At 46.5% G+C, this 25,333-nt stretch overlaps 3 protein-coding genes across 3 annotated transcripts in view; 2 read left to right on the forward strand and 1 right to left on the reverse strand.

Moving 5' to 3' along the window:
- The first annotated feature begins 57 nt into the window (after nucleotides 1-57).
- CPTP (ceramide-1-phosphate transfer protein) lies at nucleotides 58-2,412 on the forward strand. The gene is made up of 2 exons (XM_065650097.1): nucleotides 58-179; nucleotides 524-2,412. Exons 1-2 carry the CDS (start codon nucleotides 58-60, stop codon nucleotides 1,044-1,046), a joined length of 645 nt encoding a protein of 214 aa, XP_065506169.1. The 3' UTR covers nucleotides 1,047-2,412.
- Nucleotides 2,413-3,548: 1,136 nt separating this feature from the next.
- TAS1R3 (taste 1 receptor member 3) lies at nucleotides 3,549-7,898 on the forward strand. Its single transcript, XM_065650196.1, has 6 exons — nucleotides 3,549-3,733; nucleotides 4,253-4,553; nucleotides 5,039-5,818; nucleotides 6,106-6,309; nucleotides 6,610-6,730; nucleotides 6,973-7,898. Exons 1-6 carry the CDS (start codon nucleotides 3,555-3,557, stop codon nucleotides 7,896-7,898), a joined length of 2,511 nt encoding a protein of 836 aa, XP_065506268.1. The 5' UTR covers nucleotides 3,549-3,554.
- Nucleotides 7,899-8,782: 884 nt separating this feature from the next.
- Nucleotides 8,783-25,333, reverse strand: part of DVL1 (dishevelled segment polarity protein 1) — a 52,583-nt gene continuing 36,032 nt past the window's right edge. The window contains exons 6-15 of the mRNA XM_065650184.1: nucleotides 24,776-24,869; nucleotides 24,056-24,125; nucleotides 23,179-23,318; nucleotides 22,779-22,855; nucleotides 22,244-22,311; nucleotides 21,645-21,722; nucleotides 18,463-18,594; nucleotides 17,549-17,716; nucleotides 16,884-17,090; nucleotides 8,783-14,935 (exon numbers count right to left, since the gene is read on the reverse strand). Coding sequence (XP_065506256.1) covers nucleotides 14,517-14,935; nucleotides 16,884-17,090; nucleotides 17,549-17,716; nucleotides 18,463-18,594; nucleotides 21,645-21,722; nucleotides 22,244-22,311; nucleotides 22,779-22,855; nucleotides 23,179-23,318; nucleotides 24,056-24,125; nucleotides 24,776-24,869 — 1,453 coding nt within the window. The 3' untranslated portion in view covers nucleotides 8,783-14,516. The remainder of the gene's footprint in view (nucleotides 14,936-16,883; nucleotides 17,091-17,548; nucleotides 17,717-18,462; nucleotides 18,595-21,644; nucleotides 21,723-22,243; nucleotides 22,312-22,778; nucleotides 22,856-23,178; nucleotides 23,319-24,055; nucleotides 24,126-24,775; nucleotides 24,870-25,333) is intronic.

Consider the following 25,333-nt stretch of genomic DNA (forward strand, 5'->3'; position numbering starts at 1 on the left):
GGCGGGGGCCGCCGCGGATTGGCGGAGGCGCGGGTCACGTGAGGCGGGCGGGGGGCCATGGCGGGCGCTGCGGGCGCGTTCAGCCTGCGGGAGGTTCTGGCCGCGTTCCGGGCCTGCGTGTCCGAGCGGCGGGAGGTGCTGCTGGGGCCGTACCTGAGCGGCTGGCGGGGGCTCATCCGGTGAGTGCGGCTCTGCCCGCTGACCCCAGCGGAGGGGGCAGCACGGAGGGCGCAGCACGGAGGGCGGTGGTCTCTTCTCCCAAATAGCAAGCGATGGGACCAGAAGAAACGGCCTCAAGTTGCGCCAGGGGAGGTTGAGGTTGGATCTTGGAACAATTTCTTCCCCAAAGGGCTGTGGGGCATTGGAACAGGCTGCGCAGGGCAGTGCTGGAGTCACCATCCCTGGAGGGGCTGGACAGATGAGGTTCTCAGGACATGGGGCAGTGCCAGGGCTGGGTTATGGTTGGACTCGATCTTGAGGGGCTTTTCCAACCAAAATGACTCTGTGTCTCCCCCACCGGCAGGTTCCTGCACAGCCTGGGCACCATCTTCTCCTTCATCACCAAGGACGCGGTGGCCAAGGTGCAGATCATGGAGGGCTACAGCCGCGGCGAGCAGCGGGAGCGGTACACCTCGCTGCAGTCCATGGTGGAGTACGAGCTGGCCAACGGGCTGGTGGACGTGCAGAAGCGCGGGGGACACCCCGAGTCCGGCTGCCGGACCGTCCTGCGGCTGCACCGGGCCCTGCGCTGGCTGCAGCTCTTCCTGGAGGGGCTGCGCACCGCCGGGGAGGACGCCCGCACGGCCGCCATCTGCACCGACTCCTACAACGCGTCCCTGGCCGCCTACCACCCCTGGGTCGTTCGCAAGGCGGCCACGGTGGCGTTCTGCACGCTGCCGTCCCGCAACGCCTTCCTGGAGGTGATGAACGTGGGCACGGCCGAGGAGGCTGTGGCCATGCTGGGCGAGGCCTTGCCGCACATCTGCGACGTCTACGACATCACCCAGGAGCTCTTTGCCCGGCACGACCTGCTCAGCCTCCCGTGATGGGAGGGATGGGGAAGAGCCGCGCCACGTTCGGAGAGATGGAGAGTGAACCGGCTAAAAACCGTGTGTTTTCACAGATGCACAAGGGTCTGGTTCTCTGTCCCTGGTCACTGTCCGTTTCCTTTTCCAGGATGGAGCTGGCAAAGCTACTCAGGATGCCTCACTTTAAAACAGAAAAAAAAGCACCTTTTTTTTTATAGGTATCTATATACGTATGTCTGTGTGTGTCTGTAGAGCCCCGGCTCTACAGTAAGAAAAACACATTCTTTATCATGCTTAAGGGATTTATTTTCTCCTCCTGGATTCACCTTCAAGTCTCCAGCTAGGCTGGGAGTAGGAGGTTTTGGTTTCTTTTTTAAGCCGAACTCTGCAACTTCAGCAGGTTCTGTGCATTTACACCATTAGGACCTTGCGATACAGCACAACTTTCAGCTGTGGTGCCTGAACACGTTTGCACAACACATGAGCTCACTTTGCCACTTTTGTTTACAAGCTGTTCCCTTGATTAGATCTGGGAGGGGTTTCCCTCCATTATGCTTTAACCTGGAAAATATAATCATGAGTAACGTGTATCTGAAAGCTCTTTTTCTTGTGGTCCCACACTTACCTGATGACTGCTGCTAATTCTGTGTCCCCTGGGATTAAAGGAGGAAAGGGTGGCGTATGTCGTTACTGTAAGGGACCAATTTCCTCTGTATTCCATTAAGCAGGACCTCCTTTCTTTGTCGCTTCCCATGAATCTCTATTTTATCTGTCTTGGGATGTGGAACAGGTTTTAGTGTGTTCTGCAAAACACTAAATATCCAGCTAAGGCTGCAGGCTGGACCTGATCTGTTCTCCAGCCAAGCTTCTAAATCGTGTTCATGATTTTTTTTTTTAATGTATGTGTCAAATGCCTACAAAAATTTCTTCTCTCTCTGGGGAGAAATCTGAACTTGCACTGTAAGTCAGTATTTTACCAGGCTTATTTATGGCTTCTATTGCAAATCACTGTATATTATAGACAGTATGTATATGTATATATATATATGCACACACCGAAGTATGTAATATGGAATTTACTTAGCTTTTTGAAAGCTGAAAAAGCACTATGTTGTTAGCTGAGGATGACATGAATATTTGGAGAAAGAGGGAGAATCCCACAGGCTGGAACATGTTTTTGATTGTATCTCAGGCAGTTTGGCCTCATGTAACACCAAATTATTCAGGAAATCACTATTACCTCATGGAGATTAAACTAACTGGACATTAAATTATGTGAATAACATGCTTCTGAGGAGTAAATGCTTGTTTTCTTTGTGGTGTTGGGGGGAACATATTCCTCTGCTGTGACAAACAATGTCAAAAAGGAACTTGATTTTTGCCATTAAAGGATCCAACTTTCTCAGTAGGGAAAAAACTTTGTTGTAAGTCTTTGTTGTAAGCCAGTCCATCACATAAACCATCTCCTCTGCCACCCCGATTTCATGTGACACTTTTTTTTTTTTGCCTCTGTGCAGCTGAATTTGTATTAAGAACTTTTATAGAGTTAAAGCTAACAAATATTCCATTAAGGAGAAGGTATCTTTAAAAGGACATCCGTATAAACATCTATGTGATGTAGCTATAGAAGTCCACAACTGCTGCTTGCCTGCAGTACCCATATACTTGGTTTTCTACAGCGTACTGGCTGCTCTGCATACATGTAAAAATATTCTAAACCTTGTAACAAAAGCAGTATATTGCTTTGGCAGTATACACAGTTTTCATGATACAGTATATATAATAAGCCAATAAAATGCAGTAAATTGAACTTTCTAATTTGGAGCTATCCTGTTTTCTAAAGTCTAAACCAGAGAGGAAAAATGCAAACCATGCCGCAAACAAAATTACTATCCCGTGGAACTTGTACCTAAAGTTTTTAAACTGAAGATAACGTTATAGCTCAGTGTGAGAAAAATTTAGATCAGGCAGTAACAACTTCCTACACACAGCCGTGTAGCTGAGGAGTAAATCACCAACCTTGCGATCCAGGAACGGCCGGGGCCAGACGAGTTCTCGCGATGCACTGGGGAAGATTTGGTTATCGCCACAATGAGGTGACCTTGAATTTAAAAAAAAAAAAAAAAAAAATTACTGCTGTGTAAGTCTCTTACCACTACCCTTTAGTTCAGTCAACTCAACGTATTATTCTGAAGTTCATTTCAAAATAAACGGTGACATTCTTTCAGTGCAGGCCACGTCCAAGTCACTCTGCCTGAGTGAAGGCTGCTCGCTGAGTACGGAAACCAGGATTAGACCCATGGTTTGCAACCACCCACACTCACAGCCTGTTGTATTTGACTATTGCCCACTGAGCACGGAGTTACACATTTAATGCATTTTCCTAAACAAATTATTCCCCATTATTTCAATCTTTCCAAGTTCTATTTAAAAGAGAACGGATGAGCCTGGATCCCCTGCCCCTGTTCCCTCTCCCACACTTGTTTGGAGATTTCTTTGAACTGTTTTCTCCGAAATAGACAAATAATGGTCCCCGACCTGCTGCTGTGCTTGAGCTTTGCTTACGCAGCGGCGCTCAAACCCACCTGCCTGTCGGCCCAGTTCCGAAAGCCAGGGGATTATATCCTGGGGGGCTTGTTCCCGTTTGGAATGGACGCGGGAAACCTGACGGCACGATCCGAGCCCACGTTAGTGGTGTGTGAAAGGTAAGAGGAACGTTCAGTTCCTTAGTACGTGTTAAATTAAGTCACTTGGGCTGGGAAGAGGAAGGAAAAGTGGGTCCTGACAGCAGCTGAGGGTCTCACAGGTGAACGTTTAAGGCGAGATGGAAACAAGGACGAGCTCTGAGGTGCTGGTGAGCTGCACCGTCCCGTTCTCATCCTGAAACGGAAAATGTCTTTGTGTTTTCTTGATGCTACTACGCAGTAAAACTTCAGATGCAGCTGACCCCATTTTGATGAAAGCTACACCTGTTTGTTCTGCTGTGAAGCACAGAGGATGTATTTGCTGACAGGCAAGATTAATTCGATTTGAAAGGTGCTCAGAGCCTCTCTACTCACAGCACAGAACGTACAAAGGCCATGAGTACAGGGACGCTCTGCTGACAGTGCCACACACGTCTGGCTTGGCAACGGATGCTAAAACGTTTGAGAATATGGAATAAGCTGATTCCCACTGTAACAGCACCGACAGACCCTATAATTCTCTGTCTCCTCTAACCGCAGGTTATTTGCAGAAGGGCTGATATGGTCTCTCGGGATGAAGTTCGCTATTGATCAGATCAACAACTCCACGTCGCTTCTCCCGGGAGTGACGCTGGGCTATGACATGTGGGACACCTGCTCCGAGCCGCTGGTGGCCCTGCAGCCCAGTTTGCTATTTCTGACCCAAAACGGCACGACGGGCATCGGCGTCCTCTGCAACTACACCGACTACCAGCCCCGCGTCACTGCGGTCATCGGGCCACACAGGTCAGATCTCTGCCTCGTAACAGCCAAACTATTCAGCTCCTTCTTGATCCCACAGGTAAAGAAAGTCTACAGAGAAGGAAGAATTCTCCTTTTTGATGGGGGACGGGTTTGGATAAACACTGTCTATGCTTTAGGTCTTAGAACCAGGGATGTTAAAGCGCGGAGTCCAGTCTTTCCTCTGCCACGTTTCCTGAGGGACCTCGGGCAGGTCATTAAATTCCCCTCTGGAACACACTTGAGTGTCCGACCTCCCCGGGGGGAGAGGGATAACGCAGGCTGCCTGTGATCCATGTGGAACGGGAATAACAGAGCTGGGAGGATCCCAGGAAAATACACCTGTGACTAAGTACTCAGTTACCGCAATACAAAGGTGTAACAGTCAGGAAAATTTAGCCCTGAGCTAAGATATTACTGAACCTTGGGACACAGCTTTTTTGAAAATCTAGAGCACCGAGACTGAGCAAAGAAGGTGGAGAGTCATCTGGCCCGGGAACACTTCCCTTGACTTTACTCTTTACTCTCTCATCCTCTGACATGCAGGTCAGCTACGGAGCCAGCAGCGAGAGGCTCAGCAACACGGAGTCGTTCCCATCCTTCTACCGCACTGTCCCCGGCGAGAACAGCTTGGCAGAAGCCGTGGTCCTGCTGCTGAACGAGTTTGGATGGAACTGGGTCGCCAGCATCGGAAGCGACGACGAGTACGGCCGAGGAGCCCAGGGGCTCTTCTTAAGTGTAGCTGGAAATCACAGCATCTGCGTCGCATTTGAGGGGCTCATTCCTACAGACCTTGCAGACCCCAAAGCCCAAAACCAACTGGAAGATACCATTAAGATAATTAACAAGACCAAAGTCAACATCATTGTCCTTTTTGCCTTCAGCCAGCCAGCCCAGGCCCTGCTGGAACACAGCATCAGGATGGGACTGAGCGAGAAAGTCTGGATTGGCACCGAAACCTGGCTATTGTCTGACATACCTGCCTCCATCCCAAATATTCAGAGCATTGGGACAGTTTTAGGCTTTATTATGAAAGCAGGCACAGTCCTCGGCTTCCAGAAATACGTTGCCGACCTCTTTACCTCCGTTCAGCAGGACGAATTTTGCCAGGAGCCGCGAGAATCCAAGCGCCTGGTGAACCCCGACACGCTGGACAGACGTTGCAAACAGTGCGACCACGTCTCGCTGGACGACGTCTCGTCCGTGCTGAGCCGCTCGCGAATACAGCCGGTTTACGCCGCGGTTTACAGCGTGGCTTCGGCGCTGCACCGCGCGCTGGGCTGCGCCCGCCGAGCGTGTCCCCGAGCACCCGTCAGACCTTGGCAGGTGAGGAGAGGTCAAGGGGAAAAAAAAAAAAAAACCAGCCGTTTTTGATCCAGTCTCTACATTCTGCACACATTCCCCTCTCCAGGGCTGTGTTCTGGCTCCCACTAATTGGGCTTGGAACAATAGAGCAGAAGATAATAGAGCCGGAAGGCTGATCGCTGCAATTTTAGACCACATAAGGGACAACTGATTTCAGCCAGAAATGAGCTTACTGCATTAGCTTACAGCCTCCAAGCAGGAACATCAACTGTAGCGATATTTACTGTCAATTCGCATTTTCTCCTCAGCTGCTGCACTTCATGAATACCTTCCCATTCGAGGTGAACGGCCAAAGATTCAGGTTTGATCAATCCCACAGCATAAACACCGGCTACAAGCTGATATTCTGGTCCTGGAAAAACAGCACCCTGACCTATCAGCCTGTAGGCGACTATGGAGATTCCTTGTACATCGATAAGTCCCAGATTCAGTTTCACACCACCGATCAAAAGGTAAAAGACCGCTGGCAAAAGCACAAATGATCGCAAAATGAAGTAAAGTTATTTGCAGCTTCAGCAGGGCTGCTCGTGAGGAGCTCTGAGCCTGCACGCTGCTCCTGCAAGGTTTGTGTGGGACCCAGTTCTTGCTCCTCTGCAAATATTTAATCCATCTCCACTGTGCAACGCTAGACAAAGGTATTTCCAGCACTGGCTAAGCCTCCGACACAGGTGGGATCCCAGCGCAGCCGATTTCTATTAGTTTGTTTGGTGATAAGGTGCTTCTGGCTGACGTTTTTTCTTCCTTTTGCCTAGGAGCCGACATCGGAGTGCTTCAGACATTGTGAACCAGGACAATTCAGACAAATAAAAGGATCCCAGCTCTGCTGCTATGACTGTACAGATTGCCCAGAAAACACCTTCTGGAGCACTAAAGGTGAGTTCTGAGAAATACAGTGGATTTAACTGTATTGTGCCTGTCTACCGGTCGAGCTCCCAGAGCTGAGAAAGCACAAGGACAATACCTAAGTTTTATCTCAAGGGGTAGGAGAGAGGGGTACGATGGAATTCTGGGATGTTTCGGAAGCTGGTGATCCTTCTTGGGGAAGGGAAACAGAGGCGAGAGATCCGCGGATCCTCTGGGGACAGGGAGGTGACGGTCTCGCCGCTCCTCTGCAGACGGCTCCGGCTGCACCCGCTGCCCGCAGCACCAGTGGGCGCCCGGCCGCAGCACACGCTGCCGCGACCGCGGCCACAGGTACCTGTTCTGGAACGAGCCGCTCGCCGCCGCCCTGCTGCTGCTCATGTCCCTCGCCGCCTCCCTGGCCTGCCTGGCAGCAGCGCTCTTCTACAAGAACCTCGACACCCCCCTCGTGCAGGTTTCTGGGGGCACACGGAGCCTCTTTGCCTTGTTCTCACTCCTGCTGCTGTCTCTCAGCTGCTGCCTCTACATAGGGAAGCCCAGTAACCACCTTTGCGCGATCCAGCAGATAGTCTACGCCCTCTGCCTCAATGGCTGCTTCTCTACCTTCTTGGTCAAGTCCCTGGAGATCACCCTGGTGACAGAATTCCCTCGCTGTGCCCCCACCTTCTTGCGCTGGGTGACCCAGCGCAGGGCCTGGCTCCTCGTTGCCTTGTGCCTCCTCACCCAGGGCTTGTTCTGCTTCTTCTACCTTCGCTTGGGACCCGACTACTCCGCGCCTGACTACGCGTCCCTGCCCACGGAGGTCCTGCTGGTGTGCCACACGCGCTCCTGGTTCGCCTTCGCCCTCGTGCACGGCTACAACGGCTGCCTGGCCTTGGTCTGTCTCCTCTGCACCTTCATGGTCCAGACGGCGGGCAAGACGTACAACGTCGCCAGGGGCATCACGTTCGCCGTCCTCAGCTATTTCATCATCTGGATCTTCTTCGTCGCTTTTTTTGCCACGCTGAAGACGGTCCTCAGGTCTGTTACCCAGATCGGGACCGTTTTGACAACCAGTCTGGGGATCTTGGGGACCTACTATATCCCTAAATGCTACATCATCTTGTTTAAGCCTGATCTGAACACAGTGGATTATTTCCAGAATTCCATCAAGGAGGAGCCAGAGAAGGACTCTCAATAAACAGACAATAAACCAGATCCATTGTCACCTGCTCCTCAATAGAAGCTGCCTGTATTTAAATGAGATAATTCTGTTTATGACGACTCTGTAGGTTACAGTCCCAGACACGATCACCATATAAAATACAGCCTTATCCAGTGAGCTGAGTATTAAGACTGGAATTTTTAAGCTGCAAAAGCACAGGGCTAAAGCAAAATGCTCCCAGCTATTTGTCCTCTCCGTAGTTAACCACCCATTTAATCACCCACGGCGAGCCAAAAGAACAACTTTCAAATATATTCAACAGCACAATAACTTGAAAAGCAGAGGGAATCACCTGAAAAGGTGTGAGATTATAGAACACAAATAGAAATCCTGGTGATTAACTAATGATACTTTTTTCTTGACTACTTTGTCACAAAATCCACATCCATCCCAGTATGTAAAGGCAGCTGTATGCATGATATGAAGAGCGTATCACCCATTCAAATTGCAATTCACTCATTTGTGTTTCATTAACGTGTTTGCAAAGAACATGGAAATGAGGACAAGACACACGGAAATTAATAATGTGCAAATCACAGTACCCAAAGTCACAGCAAAAAGCTCCTCCCATCTCAAAAAACCACACGAAGATCACCAGAGAGAAACAATCTGATCTGGTGGGACACTCTGCAAAGGGGACAGAACAACCCGCATTCATACACACAACTTGATCCAACACTTTTTAACCGATGCCATCATACTTATCCTGTCATAAACCTGGTAAAAGTACAATTGGACTCAGATATAATTGCTAAAAAACTAGTTTTATGTTGCTGAAATTAAGCAACTAGCCAAGAACAAATACTTCCTCAAAGTGAAAACATGTATTTTAGTAAAGGCTGTTCACAGTAACTTCATCCTTTAAACAATCTTTATTCCATATTCCTTTTGCAAAAAAATTGTGTCACAGTGCAAAGTGGCAAACCAAGAAAGGTAAAAATGAAAAAACTTCCACATCATTTCACATTACCATCTAACAGTAGCAAGTAAATATCAAGTTATATCACAATTTCTTTTCCCCACTCACTTTGCCAAAAAACTCTACCGCTATTTCATTCCCCATATTAAAGTTTCTCCATCTATCCAATACATGGTATTGGAAGTTACCTCATCAATTCGGCTCAATTAAAGAATTTGCAAATTAATCTAAACCAGTGAATATTAAAAAAAAAAAAAGCCTTTTGCTGCACTGCAGACCTAACTGTCCTAGATTTCTGTGGCTACCTGCATACGGAATTCTCCCGGCGTACTCAAGGAAAAATGTGAAAAATTTGGCAAAAGTGCTCCCCAGTGTGATTAAAGCCAATAAAGAACTGACCTGAAGACTGAAGTCCTTGTTTCTGGAGACTGCAGCAACTCTTCATGAGCATTTGTTGCACCTGACATCCCAGCAGTAAATCCTCCCTTCCATGCTGCCATTTCATAGCAGAGAAGCATTAAAGCAACTTTCGCTCATCATTCCAGAAATAAAGGAGGAAAAATTAAATTTCTCTCTATTGCTTCTCTTTGTGGCAGCAGAGCTAGAGCCACGATACACCGATTTTTCTTTTGTTTTAGAAGGGAAGTGCAGGGTGGGATGGAAAGGGGAGGGAAGAGGGGAAAAGCAGCTGGTGAAAGAGCTCAACCTGTTCCAGTCACCTGCAGAAAATTCACACCGGCTCAGCTGGAGCCCATCGCAATAAAAGGCTGCAGATGTGTCCAAAATTCCGATCATTTAATATTCACCCAACTGGGAAAATGCTGGCTGGCCCTTTTTGCATCCTACGTATAAAAATACAGTTTGAAAGGGAGAATATGGGAAACTCCACAAGAATTTCTTGTAGGCTTTTACATAACCCTGCTGCAGAATTGTGCCATTTATAACAGGTGCGCCCATAATGACTGTTAATTTGTCTCTCCCTTTGCTGCTTGACCTGTAGAAGCTGCAAAAAGGGCACGTGCCTCGTCAAGCTGTGGTGGTTCTGTGTATGTGAACAACTCAGACCTTACAGGGAGGTTGTGTAACAAATACACTGTGGTGTAAGTCTTACCCACCAGGCTGCAAAGCGCTGTCCTAGCAATCCCAGCTTGTCCCTGCTGGAGTTTGCGAGCAGAGTCCAGAAAAAGGGAATATTCACATGGAACAGCTGAATGCATTGATGGTTTCTACCAGCAGATTCATCTCCTGCGTCTGCAGGCAGGAAAAACTTGTTCCAGCTCGTGTCTTTGTTAACAGGATGCATTCTCCAACCTTTTTTTTCTTTTATTTCCATCAACTTTCTTCAGCCTTCCCTGTACACCTACTCCTGCCAGGCTGTAAGAGGGAGAAGCTCGGTAATTAAGAGGCAGGGCAATTTAAGGGGAAAGCACAACTTCTGCACCGATATACTGGTCACTAGCTCAAAGCTACAGCACTTCTGGTGTTTCCAAGGTGTCATTAACCTGCTGGAAGAGTCCGGTCTCTGTCTGGTCACTTCAGTCGTCTGTGACTCAGTTTAGCAGTGAATATTTACAGGGTAAATTAAGCACTTCTGCAGTAATTAAATCACAGAACTCCCAGCTGCCTGCCATGAGCTCCTGAACAATCTTCTCCTGTTGAGAGGACAAAACTTCAGCGTGGCAGGGAAAAAAAAAGTAAGATTCAACCAATATTTCATCATTCTTGGATAAAAGATAAGTAGCGCAAAGAATTGAAGACATACACTGCGGTTATCACATAAAATTAAAAGCTTTTTAGTGTTTAAAATAGCATTTACACATAAGCAGCTATATATTAACTATACAGACACTCGGGTTTTAATACAATATCTACAAAAAAGAATTCAATTATGCAATAGACATTTAACAGGAACAGTGCAGTCCATGCTAGTAAGAGGTCACTCTTTGAGTAGAACCAATTCTAGAATAGGTGATAGTCTGGGTTTTCATTATTTAAAATCATGTAACTTTGTTCCTCTACTGTACATAAAACTCTTTACATGTATTTCTAATCACTGATTAGAATTAATAATTTTAAGTCAATCTTATTACAATCCAGTTAAATGCAAAACAAAAACAATTACATCAACTCATGAGCTGTCAAGTCTCAGGATGGGACTGCCCATTGGAACAGAACACAAATCACATCCAAAGTCAAGGTCTGTGCATCACCGCTTGCCATCCAATACACCTCTGGATAAAGTGTCCAGGGGACTGACCTTTGACAAGTGGATTTATTATGGGGAGGTAAAAGACAGTAGCAGTGCTTTTAAGACTCTTTGCCAAAAAAACCTCACTCCTCAGAGTTAATATTCTGCGTAGGGACACTACCCCTGCAGACACCACCTCTTTGGACAGGAGATGTCATCCCAAACTGCTTTCTCATGGTTTTTTACGATCTTCCAAGCATACCTGTTAGTTAAAAGGTGGTGGCAGGTGTGTGTAACACCGAGCTCAGCCGCGGAGCACAGGTGGGTGGCGAGGGTCTCACTTCCAGGATCAAAATATCGGCTACTTAAGGCTCCTGTTACGAGGTTGTTTCAATGCCCTGTAGAGCAAACCCGCAACTTCTCCACGTGTTCTAGAGCCCGGCCAGCGCCGCTTCCTTGACATTAACATCAGAGAAAAGCTTCTGCCTTAAACTTTCTTCCCCCTGGCCTAGTACTTCCTATCGCAGGCAGCTTCCTTGGCATCGGTGGCACTTCTTTCTACAGGTAGTACTGTACTCACTGGGAGGAACTCGCAGAGCTGGGCCCCACGGCCCCCTTGTTGCAAAGACACACGCACACGCATTGGAAGCCAAGGATGGGATGTGGGAAATCTCCTGAAAATTAAGAGCTAGCGCTGTTCCAGGGTCTAACCTTCCCTTCTCTCGAACCACCCTCTCCACCGTACGCTACACGGCGAGGAAATGAAGCACCTGTTGTACACGCAGTGGCCGTGACGTATTGCACTGTTCACAGGAGGGTCATTTACATTCTCCTGCGGCTCTCTGTAAGCAGCAGGTTCCACACGCGATACAGGATTAACCAACTAGCACTCAGAGCACTCGTTATTTGCCCGAAACGGATGCCTGGTTGTGGGTGCAGCTCGTCCAGGCCGGGTTTAGCCGCCTGATTTCCCCAGCACCCCAACGTTACGGGCTGTCAGCCTCATTCCAGAGTTACCCACAAACGCAAAAGTACAGAACGCAGTCGTTTCGACATAGCAGCAAAGACCAGCAAGACACAGAACAGTTTCTGCCAACAGCATAACAACGAGACAAAAACCAAAACCCAGCAGGTGTGTAAACTGCAACTCTTGGAAAGACATGAGGAAATGAAAGACGTTTTTTTCCCTGGGTGAAAGCTCAGCCTCCAGCTTTAATCCCTTTTGTAAATACGTCATTAAAATGACTGTCTTTTCCTCCAGCCAAGTTCTGCCTCAAGACGAAGTGGGCCAGAAAAATCGTTAATAGAGACCAGAAAAGTCAAAATTGATTTATAATTAGAACCACTAGTGATTCTCAATAAAGTCACTGGCTCCTTAACAGCATCTCCTGAAGACACACCAGAATTACAGGATTATTTCACCCTGACTTATTTCATTGCTTTAAATGTCAATCTTTCAAAATGTTTTCTGAGTTTGGTTAGCATCTTTGCTGGGTTACTGGGAGGAGGAAAGGAAAAGAAAGGATAGTGCTGCACAGCCAAGCTTTAGCTTTAGGTAGCGCCATTCTTTTGAACCAACTCTGCAATCCGTGCTAGCCCATCCGATGGATGACGAGGAAAGCACCGCTTCCAGAAACGTTATGTAGCTTTTCGGGAGATTTTTGGAAAGCAAACTGTCCGAAAGCAGTAAGTGGAGTATCTAGTCTGAGCACCACAGTTTCCTCAATGCCCGACTCCCTTCTGAAAGTGAGACTGAAGTCTCCAATTAACACAGACATTTGAAAATGTTATTCTGAATTTTGTAAAAGGGATGTGTTTACACACAGACCTGTTATAAGAAAAGAAGCGGTGAAAATCCTATCAGAATGAGCGACATACAGAATGGACAGTTTGAAGAGTAATTTTTCAGGATGACAAAGGAACGTGAAACTACACGTATATAGTGAGAAAGACGTTCTCTTTCGACATTCATATCGGATATTCACACTACCCATAAAGCATGGAACGTAACAAAAAGAGGCTTCTTATCAGTGAAGCAAATGCTTATATACAGCAAAGACTGATTTTAAAGCACCTGTCCTAAAACCTCATCCAGACACTTTAAAAAAGCTGCTGAAACATCAGTGAAGGTTCCCGAACAAACTTTATCAAGTGTCCATAGCCTTAGGGCAAAAAATACGTAGTAATGAAATCTTGGGGATACACAACAGCAGCTGCTTAAGTCAAAGCTCCCCAGCAGGAGCTTTAGTGTGGGTCTCGCTCTGTGTCATGTATAAAGATTTGTCAATTGTACCATTTATGAGCTGTTCTCCAAACACCCTCTCACCTCTCTGCTAACAGCCAGCGCCCATCTGTGTTCAGAACATGTTGGGTAATGCTGCGATTGGGATTATATGTTCAGGTTTCTATTTCAGAAAAAAAAAGAGAAAGATTCCGCTCAGAAATTAAGGATGGAGAAAGAAGCGATCACAATGAACAGCCATGTCCTAGTGGGAGCGAGGATTTACCTGCGTCTCTGCTAGAATGGGATAATAAATACCCCTTTCGAAAGGGAAAAGCTGCAGCTACATTAACAGAATCACGTAGCAGCAATTGTCCTATTTCTGTGAAAACTTTTAAAACCTGTAAGCGAGTGCACGTTATAACCAGAAGAAACAGAGACATCTGTCAGCAGGGCCGTGACTGAAATGCCCAGGAACGGACTGCAGCTACAACGTCACTACCGTGATACTAAATGAAACAGCTTTACACGCTCTGCACAATGAACACACACAGCAGCAAGACTCCACCACTCCCTCGATAGAATAATATATTTAAAAAAAAAAAAAAAGGAGAGAAGAAAGGTTGATTTACACTCCCTAGTGAGCAGCAGAAGGCAGTCACAACTTTGCTTTCTGCCAGGAGTTGGATTGAGGCTCCTTCCCAAGCACGTGCTGTCTGTGCCATGTCTGCTCAGAGCCGACCGATGCAGTCGGCAGTATCACAGATACCAGCCAAGGGTCGGGTTTCTTCCTTGTAAGAGAAAAAGCAGGGAAAAATAAAAGTGCTCCTATGCATTACTGGAAATTTAGAAGTCACGTGAAATAACAGTCCTTGAATCAGCCAAAAAAGATACACTAATTGCACTGAAGTAGGTGCCACAATTACCAAAGCTCATTAAGTTGTGAATATACACCAGCCATTCACAATCAAAAATGAGAGGGGAAGGAAAAAAAAAAAAAAAAGAAAAGATGCCATCAATTTGCTGATATTTAACAATCCCAGGAGATTTTTTTTGTTCATTTTTGTGGAGGTTTTTTTTGTGTTTTTTGTTTTGTTTTGTTGATTTTTCTGCAACACCATTGCAAACCAGGAAGCTGTGACATGCAAGACAGCCAAGTTTCTTCCATTTAAGTGTTCAAGCAATGACCAAATTGACCCATTCACCCCCGAAACGATCTCCCCCCAGCCCCAGCCCTTCCCCAGCAGAGTCTGAAGGCACTTGCTCTCACATGATGTCGACAAAGAATTCGCAAGGGTTGCCCATGGCCTTCTGGAAGGACTGCCGGCTCCCCGTCAGCTCGGGGGGAACAGAGCCCAGTTCCCTTACTGGGGGCCCTCCGGGGGGTCCGCTGGTCCCGTAGACTTTGGAGCCCAGTTTGGGGAGGTTGTAGAGGGGTGGAACTCCCGGAGGCCCATACGAATGGTGGCTGTGGTGGCTCCTCTCGCTGTGGGTGGCAGAGACGTGGCTCCGGTGGCTGAGCTGGCTCACGGGTCTCTCCCGGCGGACGACACTGGCGCTGCCGCCGCTGCGGGCGGTGTGGTCGGACTCGCTGCCGCTGCCAGCCGACTTGCGGTCCTTCTCTCTGCCAAGAGCCCTCCTGCTGTTCTCACTGTTGCTTCGGTTTGAGCCGCTGCTTTTGCTTCCTAAGAGCCCGGGAGCGAAAAGGAGAGAGCGAAAAGCAGAATGAGCTCAGGTCCGCGACTGCGTCCCACATCAGCTCCGACCAAAACCCCGCGGATTTGGGAATGAGCGTTGTAACGGCAACAATGACAAAACCAGGCCTGAACGTGCTGTTGGTGGTTTGTGGAATTTAGCAATGACAGTCGGTAGAACAAGGCTGACAAGGTTGTGCCATGCACAGGTACACAGAGACACCTTTGGAGCTTGCACAGTGAAAGCAGCAGCTGGCCTAGAACTTCTGGCTGAAAGTCGTCTGCTCCGCTGCATCCCACCGACTGCGGAGGGGAGCAGCAAAAGAAAAAGGAGGCAGCGAACAACTGGGTTTTGACTCAAAAGCAGCAACCTAAATTGGAACAGAGCCTTGAACAGAACTGCAACATCTCACAAAACTTTGCTAGATCTTCCTGCCCATCCTGTTGCTTACCAGAACACAGTCTCAGTTTGGATGGGGCTTTGAGCACCCTGGTCTAGCAGAAAGTGTCCCTGTCCATGGCAGGCGGGTTGGAACTAGATGAGCTTTAAGGTCCCTTCCAACCCAAACCATCCTACAATTCTATGATGAAAGACTTCACAAGAAACCCAGTTCTAACAGTCTTGTGTCCCAGCACTGGCATCCGCACAGTGTCTTTCAGTAAATGAGCAGTGGAAGGGCACTGGTGGATAAATCCAATCCATATGGATGACATCAGACTAATAAATTAGGAGCTGAGATTATTTATTTCTTTTGGGAAGAGCAGTGAAGAGGCTGATGATGGGATTTTCCCATCTGATGCCATTTACTCCGTAGCTGCTGCAGCAGAGTGATGCGGGCCAGATAGGTTACGTGCTAATGCCACGCTATTGCACTCCTGTGCATTGAGACAGGTTCAGCGCCCAAGACAATTAAAAAGGAAAAAGAAAAAAAAAAAAAAAAAGAAAAAATACAGCTAAACATTCGGGTCACAAGAGTCTAAATGATCATGCTGTGAATTTGTCATTATGGAGGCATTTGCAGCTTACCAATCCCCTAGAGTCAGCCATTCCTCTATGAATCCTTCAGTCTAACGCTTGCTCAGAACAAAACAAGGGAATAACAGTTACCAAACAAGAAACAACACAGAAGTGTGGTTTCCAAAAGAAAGAACAAGGAAAGCGTTGAAAGATTATCCTAGGGCAGGAAAGGAGGAGGTCAGCTTTTTAATCCATGCAGTAGTATCTTTTTTTCCCTGTCATATATATATGACAAAGCGACTCTCCTCCCTGTGAGCAGTGTTTCAGCCCTGTAAACCACCTGTCTGACCACCTCACACTTGTCTCATGCAAAGAGAGCAATTTTCCTTCTGTACTGAGCTTGGAAGAGAAAGCCAAGAGCGCCTTGGTTCTAATCCCTGTTCCATCAGCAACAAAATGGTTTAATTTCTAGTAATATCAAGCAACTGCAGCCCCACTGTTGGCAATGGCTCTGACCTCTCAAAACGGGGGCAATAATTGAATAGTGGACAATCGAGTCGTTAACGTTGGCCTGATCAGCATTATCTAAGCAGTAGTTTATGGTGTGGTGCTGCTGGGTAAGCAAAGCACAGACGCTCATGCCACCATGGACGTGACAAACAGCTCGGCTCCAGTTCCCCACCAACATTTTGCATGTGGAACAGCGCTACAGCAGAACTATAAACGTGTTTTATGTTCTACTGACCCAGTTAAAACATCGCTGGCAGTTTCGATACAGAGCTGAAAGGCTGACCCACTCCATCACCAACACAAACGATTCTGATTAAGTGCGGTCGCACCAAATCCATGCAGGTAGCATCCAAATCCACGCAGGTAGCATCCAAATCCACAAGACAGGAGCAGAGACAGTACGAAGGAACTCAAGCAAATGGTCAGGGGGAATGACAGCTGTGGAAATAAAGACCAGCTGAGCCAGCTTACCTTCGCTTTGCTGGCTCCCTGCACTGCCGCTGCCGTAGCTAAAGCCTGGGTCTTGGTACGCTGGTGGAAAACACGGAGGGGGCAGAGGATACTGGTACGGGTATCCTTGACCTAACGGCCAGGGAGCAGCGGGATGCGGGAGCGGAGCAAGGGTGTCCTGATCCGACACTCCGCTAGAACCGTTGTTAAGGTTCAGTGCAGCCAGATCTGGAAAAGAGAAAAAAAAATTAAAAAGGTGAAGATTGTGCTCTCACCTCGCAGCTGGCTCCTGCATTAATAATGGGGACACAGCACCCACTGTGGTGAGGGACTAGAGGGACTCAGCCTCCAGAATTCACTCGAAATGTCATATCGATATTCACCACTGAGCACCAAGGTACCTTTGCAGCATTTCCATAAATCAAGGAGGAATCATCCCCAGTTTATAGACTGGGAGCTGAGAGTGAGTGCCAAGCAGGAAACCTGTGGCATCACCAGAAATAAATCCTGCTTTCCTGAGCCTCAGTGCAATGCCCTGTTTGATGAGTTCATCCTTGTCTTCCAAGTGTTCTCATTGCTTGGTCTAAAGGGAATTATCAGCCACTTGTCATACAACTTCTGAATAACACCCTGAGAGCACAGGAGAGACAACACACGAGCTTTGCCCTCCCAGGTGGGGAACTTACTGCCACAGAGGTCTCCAAAGACGTAGTAGCACTGCTCCGAGAAGGTGATTTTGTTCACAGTGTGCCTGAGGTAGCCGTGTTTTAACATGCTGCTGGCGTACTTTCTAGCCTCCCGTCGGTCTTTGAAGCCTTCCACGTGTGTGTAAAGCCAGTCGACCACATCTGCTCCTAAAATGGGAACAGGAAGAGCAGACACAGGATCAGCCCAGCCAAACTGACTTTATTTGTTTTTAATCTTCCCATTATCACACAGCCCACCAGTACTACTGTGCCAGGTACTGAACGCAAATATAAATATGCAGCAATCTTGCTGCAAAGAGTTTAAAATGTTATTTTCACAACTTGGCCTAACTGCGAAATTAATTACCACCAAACATCAACAAAGAAAGCAAAGAGTTATTTTGCATCTAGCTGAACATTACATTGACACCAAACAGGCACACAGAAAATTGTATAGTTACACTGTTTGATCCCTTTTGAGTTGCAGTAATGAAAATGACCTGACATTTACAGAACAAAAGTAATTGAGAGAGTCATCTTCCTCAAGAGGTGGTAATTTTTAAAAAAAGATGCTTGTGTGGCTGTCTGGAACTGGAATTACAAGGACCTGCTCTGCTGAACTTGGGCAGATTGCACGAGCCACAAGTAGTTACGTGGAAAACCTCAGATATAACAAGTAAGGGTGAAAGACCAGCTGTGTGTGGGCAGGAGAAATGTGCCGTATTTTCGGCTGTCGAGGATCGAACAGGAGCTATTAATTATTTCCTGTCTCACTGAAGAGTTGGTCACGACTATCAAGGGAAATATAAGAGGTCACAGACGGGAGAAAAAGAAGTTCATATAGTTTCTTCAGCCTATTTCAAAAAAGCCACTGTTTTTTCTTTTTTTCCCCAGCATTCCTTTGATGTGCTTACCTATCACTGCATTGGAGATGGTGATTTTTAACCACATCCTGTCCCGAATTTCAAGGCCTGAGTCTGGGAGCTGCATAACCTTGACAATAGTAGCCATGTCACTCTTCACAGTTAAGGGAGACTCTTCTAGCTCTAAAAGGAAGAAGGTTACATGCTGCTTTGAAATGAACAGAGTCTGAAATGAACTTCTCAGCTCCCAATTTGGATGAAACGTTTCAAGACACAGCTTTACCAACAGATACAAAAAAAGACACAAAGGTTCCCAAATGCACCCTCAATGGCATGAATTATAGAACTTGTACCAATTCTTCAGATATTGTGCCCAGTGCAACCAGTTTAACCATTGAGATGCTGAGTCCCTGCGTGTCTTGACTTCACAAACCAGGTAGAGATCAGCCCTGTGCTCTTTCATTGCATTGAGATTTGCAGAAAAGGAAACCCAAGGAGAAAAAAATCTGTTGTCAAGCACACGTGTTCTGTGTTTGCAATTCAGACCCTTCTCCAGCAGGAATCCAGAAACCCTCCTCCCTTCCCTTCTCCCAGCTCCCCATATCACCCACCTTTCAAAAGCACAAGGGAATCAACTTTGTTCTTTTCCAGCAACCCAAAATTTTGATAAAAGTTACAAGCATGAAACAATGAAAACTGAAAATGCTTCTTTCAATAAATGCACTGCTAATATGCACGAAAATATCCCAGACCATCTATGCATGCGGTTTCAAATACTTACAACATTTGAACAAACACTAAAATTTTGCTTTTGCTTTTAAGTTAGTTTGGTTAGTGGCAAAAAGCAATATGTTTGTTTGGGGAAAAACAGAACAAACAAATATTCAAGTAAAGTATGTGGGGAGCAATAAATGGTGTTTTCATGGAGACCTGCGTATAAAGAACAACACTGGCCAAATGCTCATCAATGTTTTCTGAGTCTGCTAGTTGCCGTACAAATATGAAAAGTTCTAAGATGCATCTAAAATGCCCCCGCTTTTGTTTGACCTCAGCTGTGGGCCTGACTGCAGGTGTGTGCGGAGCTGGGAACAGCATGGACCGTAACTCCTTCTGGGGAACCAGACCTACCGCAAAGCTCCTCCTCAGGGATTTGGTTATTGGGTTTGACTGGCATTTTCTTCCCCTTAGCAGATCCTGGTGATAGAAGAGGTGTATGCTCCAGGAAAACAAAGTCCTACCACATGTAATACCACCACTGGCCTGTATCCTTCTTTCGGCAAGGAAATACACATTTGCCCAAACAAAAAGGCCCCAGAAATTACACAGTACCTCAGGCTGAACACTATTAGGCAGAAATAGTTTGAAGTCTCAATTCAAAATCCTCTGAAGTCCATGCAAGAGAAAAAGAGAACTTTCCAACAATGCCAGCGGACTGCATTTTGAAACAGCAAGACTTTCAAGGAACATTGAAACACTTGAAATTAATCTCATGGAATGCAACATCAGTACTTGCAAAAAGGGGTCCTGCAGTGGCAGAACGGGGGCTGCAAAAATCGACCTTTAGCAGAGTAAACGAGGAGCAGAGTTTGCAGCAACTGAGGCAGCGAGTCCAACACTCACAAACCACAGCGAGAGAATATTCTCCTGCATCAGCCAGAACACTGCTGGAGAACGAGATACGTTTCAAAGCAATAATTACTATTCAACACCTCAGTCTGCCTCCGTTCGCATAGTCCTGTTTTTGAAGAAATGCACCTGAGAAAATAAAGAACTAACACAGAATAATTCCCACTGTCTGGCGGTGATTTGTATGGCCCCAAAATCTCAGCTACTTCAATCACGAGCAGCGATGCGGCCGTGGCTGTGCAAAGGGTTCAGATACCAGAACTTCACTTTCCACCCAGAGGCCAGAGAGCCCAGGATGCCAATCGGAAGGAAAGCGGTTATTCGGTCCATTTACATTATCCTGGCCTTGCTGCAAAACCAGTGAACCAGCAGATATTCACAATACTTCAAACAAGGGACCATGAAACAGAATTGTCTAAGATGACTCTGTTAATTCACTGCTTCCACTTTCACAGCCAAATATTGCCATTTTGGGGGGGATAATAGGACTGAACTGAAGGAAGGTGCTAAGCAAAAGATGACAATTAAGGTTGGGGTACTCTCCGTTTTCTTGCATTCAGGAGAGGAAACGTTGGAAGTCACTGGCACAGAAATGAGAAGCTGTCTCCAGAAACATGGTTCTGCTCCCAAATAACCTTTATTTTTAAAGTACGATTGAGAGGGCGTCTGCATTCCGCACTTCCCAATCACATCACTGTATATCAAGGCACACGATACATGAGTAGTTCAAGAGGAATGCAGAGTAACAGACTCTCGTTTGACAGCAATCAGCAGATACATTCGATTCCACAATCTTTAGTACCTGTAAGGCTGAAAACACATCTCAAGATAAAGTCATCGGGTAAGTGATTCCCCGGCTTTCTGCTGCGGATGTATTTCCCTTCAGCGGTGCTGCCTCCATCTAAAGAGACACTGAGCTACTACACCTGCAAAAAGGACAACTGCCCTTTAAAGTCCCACATAAGGACTCGTGACAACTTGTTGGTTACATGGATACGACTAGTGCAGGGACTGCCACAGACAGACAAACCAGGAAAGAAGGCTGAACTCTAACTGTAATTTCACATGGGATGTTACATTTGTTTTCTCCTTGCTCAATAATTTCTAAAAGTACAAAAAAGTATAAAATAAGGCTATGAGAATATCAGTGGAAGACTTCCTAAATGATACACTAACATTATTATCCAGTGACATCTATCTGAAGTAAATTATTTGAATTTATTATAAAACAATCTCAAATAGGAGGAAGCTCTCACATTTATCTGAGGGGGTAAAGTTGGAGGCCTGCCGTGTAACTGTAAAAGGGACCAGAAGCCACCTCTTCCTGAACCAAAACACCACTGCATTTACTTCTGACATTTAGAAAAAGGTTTTATGCTCCCCAATAGAACCACAAACGTCAGAGAGCATTCAAGACTTGTGTGGCCGCTGTCGTTTTCATCGTGCGTGGGACTGGGGTCGGATTTGGGCACAGCTCGGCACCGCTGGCCCCGAGCAGGAGCCGCCTGCCCTGCGCTGGCCGCAGTGTGACTTACTTTCCGAATCGGGAATTGAGCTTGTTAGTGAGGAGCTGGTAGATGTGGTGATGCTCATGGAGGGGCTCATACCGTAACGGGGGTACGCTCCCGTCATGGCTGTGGTATGAGAGATCCACGCCGCAGGGTCAATTGGCCTCACCGGTTCAGCTGCAAAACAACCAGAAAGGGAGAGAAAGACAAACGAAATCAGATTTGCAATAAACACAAAGACCTAGGGTAAGAGGGAATTTTTTTGTTGTGCACAAGTCCTCACCATTCTGACAGTACAACTGAAATAGCCTCAGCACAAGGGAACAAAAAGCATCTTGCCAGCAGTAGCTGGTTTTCTCCAGCAATTGCTGCACCAGCCTCAGAGGGTAAAACCAAGACACTCCTGTTCCTGTAAGTGCAGGAGGAGTGAAATATTTCCCCTTGTGGGAGAGAGGCGACCGGTCTCGTAACAATATTTCACTATTATTCTACACAGGGAGATAGATTCTCACTTTGCTATGACATGCAAGTGCTTTGCCCTCGCCTCCCAAAACAAAAAGCAAACAAATCATACGACCAAACTTAAAAGTATCGAACTTGTAGGGAATGGAAATCTGTTAGATGCCAAAATAGCTGAAAATATTCTAGATCTCGAGGGCTCCTCAGGAACCCAGCAAAGAGCACAAAAACATACTCACCCCTGGGGATGGTGAAATAACTCCTGGGAGTAGGGTCCCAGCATTTGGCTACTGTTAGGCTGATGGGTCTAGGAAGAAAGAAAACAGGTCAGGGTGACTCAACTTTCCCTACAGAAGCTGTAATTGCTACAATGAGCTCTTTGAAACAAACTCATTTCTACCCAACAGCATCCTGAGAATGCTTTTGAGATGCCTGTCAAAGTATCTGCAGTATGAAGCCGCATCAGAATGTTTCTGGTTTTGCACAGATCATGAGCACTGTTGGTGAAATCTGTCAAATGATCGGCTCTTGAGATATTAAAATGCTCATCCTATAAACAAATAGTGCTACTGAAACCAGGCAACTCCTCATTTGTGTTGGTTTTGGCTGGTACGTTGGAACCAGTCTCACCCATTTAAGCTGAGAAGTTCAGAGTTGAGATCAGCAGATACACGGCTGTTTACTGAGATTGAAACGTTGATTTCTCTGAGGTTTGCCCAATACCAATCACTGCACACAGAGGATAAGTAGCAAAAGATTTTGTGAGATGCTCACCCTGGTTTGGAGACAATTTCCCGTAAAACCCGTACTGCATCATCATTGCTCATGTTCTCAAAATTGACATCGTTCACCTGAAATGTTGCAAAAAGCAGAGGTCAGGTTTTGCAACAGGAAAGTTAAAGACATTTTAATTATTTATTTCCAAATTTATTTGCCTTGCAACCACTTCCACTTCTTTGAGCAGCTGCAGAAATATTGTTTCTCAGAGCACGTCAACTATCCAGCAGAGTTCACAAAGAATTACAGATTTAAGTGATAATGGTCTTTGCAACGCATTTCTCCGAGTATGAATGAATTCTGCTAACCGATTACTAAGTCCATGGATCTGGTGGGACGACTGAGCTGAGCCACCAGCGTCCAAGCCAGCAGAACGTATTTTGGGACAGGGACCAACCTGTAGCAGCATGTCTCCTGGTTCAATTCGGCCATCGGCTGCCACCGCCCCTCCTTTCATTATAGAGCCGATATATATGCCACCATCACCCCGGTCATTGCTCTGTCCTACGATGCTGATTCCCAGGAAGTTGTACTTCTCTAGACAAATAGAAAGTGGAGGAAAAAAAGCAAACTAAGTGATTGGAATGATAGTGAAGAGCTAACACCAGGCTACTTCAGTCTTGAAAAATGAGTTCTCTCAACACATCAGCTGGGCCGTGTTTGACTTACAATTATCTCAGGTTTAGGGAAACGCTGCTAAAAACATTATTTTTTCATACAGGACACTGAAAAGTTACATTAAAAAAATCAGCATGAGAAATGACATTGAAAAGTCATGTCTACACCTAGGAATTAGGCACCTAATCAGCATTAGGTAATGTTTTTTCCACACGTCAGAGTGTCAGGAAGAATTTGGTGCTACTGAAAGGCGCTGAGCTGGCAGCCCTGCACATTTCTATCTGGCTACACAATGAAACGCAGCAGCAGCAGCAACACAAACCTCCAGCGCCCTTCTGCTCTTGCTCCTAACAACATCTGAGCCCTTGCCATCCCAAGAAATAAGAGTGAAACTCCATATCCTGGAGTTCCAGCTTCTCCCCTAGGCTTCGTGGGAAGAATATTGATCTGCCTGTGCAAACGGCTCAGAACTACCCAGGGCTGGACTAAAAATCCAGACACAGCAGAGCAGCAACGCGCAGCCGCCATTGCCTGGAGGTCAATTGACATCTTTCAAATCCAGGAACTTCCTAGTGACTCCAAAGCTTACTATACCACAACAAAATGCATCTGTATCGCTTGAAATTCATCATAAAAAACATCACTTGTGGTCTTACCCATGTTGAGTGTGACAGTGATGATATTCAGGGACATGGTAGAATCGGTGATGCTGCTGAACGAAGACGACTGCAAAATACAACAGAAAATTCTCAAGGTTTTAAAGGGCTCGGAATAAACAATAAAAATAACTATTAAGGATTAATTCATTAGGAACTGATCAATAGGTTTCTGTTTGGCAGGCATCCAGAAACCATTGTGGCCTCCTCAAAATTATTCTTCATTTAGAATCTGTAAGAAAAAAAATCTGAACACAATCTGCACTTTCTCCGAAGATTTGTTTACAAAATACATGGAGTAAGCTCCTATATGAAGGTTTCTCAGCTGAACTTCACATTGAATGATTTCTGCTTCCTGACTACATGACTGACAGGCAGAAATTTAAATCCTGAAGTGCCCAGTGCAGTGTGAATTAAATCCACAGCTCCTCCCTAAAGAGCGGAGTGAACAACACGTGATCCTTTGGGAGGTGAGAACACAGACAACAAGAAATGCGATCGCTTAACAGTAAAAGGAGAAAGGGAGAGGAGAAAGAGAGTCTTGACTCTAGTGCTGCACAACTGCAAATGTTCGAGGTTTAGCCCAGAGGAGGCTGGAGCCCCAGGAGCCTTCCCAGTGAATTCAGCGGATCACAGACCTGCTCTGGATCCCTTCTCATTCACACGCTACGTTCAAAGATCTCCCTTCGCCTCCTCGGAAAATTACGATGCCGACCTTACCCTGTCAATCTGCCGCATCCTTTGTTTCCTCCTCCTGCGCTTGTGCTTCCGTATGAGCCGGGATGAAGTACTTTGCTCGGTGGAGCTACTCAACCTGAGGGAAACGGAGAGCAAAGGCAACTCTGTAAAGCTGAGCCCTTTGCATTCCTCTGCTTCATTGCTAACCAAGATTAAAAACATCCAACCCTATAGGACACAGGTAATTGAACTGGCACTGTCACAAGGAAAACGGTGCCAGTCTCCACGTCCCTGTCTTCAAAGTTCTAACCACCTGCAGGAATAATAGAGTATCTCAAGCAAAACCAGATACCAGCAGCCTCAAAAAGGAGCTTGGTGTCAGGAGGTTACAACCCTCCGCACTGCGAAACCCATCCTGTGTTTTAGTCCAGGATCCCGAGCTGAATATTCCGGACGATGGAACAGCTCCGAGGGTGTGAAGCTCTTGACGTCCTCTTTGAGTTCACAAAACTATTTCAGGCACGTTAACCTCACACACTCCCTTTTCTCCTCCCAGCAAGGCAAATTAATTTAAAGAGCCAAGAGGTGGTATTTTCAAAA

This window comes from Caloenas nicobarica, chromosome 22 (genome assembly GCF_036013445.1).
Source record: "Caloenas nicobarica isolate bCalNic1 chromosome 22, bCalNic1.hap1, whole genome shotgun sequence".
In the NCBI taxonomy this organism is placed as follows: Eukaryota; Metazoa; Chordata; class Aves; order Columbiformes; family Columbidae; genus Caloenas; species Caloenas nicobarica.

Coding starts and splice junctions, on each gene's coding strand:
- TAS1R3 (XM_065650196.1), top strand. CDS start 3,555: ATGGTCCCCGACCTGCTGCTGTGCTTGAGCTTTGCTTACGCAGCGGCG. Junction 3,734..4,252: donor ACGTTAGTGGTGTGTGAAAG/GTAAGAGGAACG, acceptor CTCTAACCGCAG/GTTATTTGCAGAAGGGCTGA. Junction 6,731..6,972: donor CACCTTCTGGAGCACTAAAG/GTGAGTTCTGAG, acceptor GCTCCTCTGCAG/ACGGCTCCGGCTGCACCCGC.
- CPTP (XM_065650097.1), top strand. CDS start 58: ATGGCGGGCGCTGCGGGCGCGTTCAGCCTGCGGGAGGTTCTGGCCGCG. Junction 180..523: donor GGCTGGCGGGGGCTCATCCG/GTGAGTGCGGCT, acceptor CCCCACCGGCAG/GTTCCTGCACAGCCTGGGCA.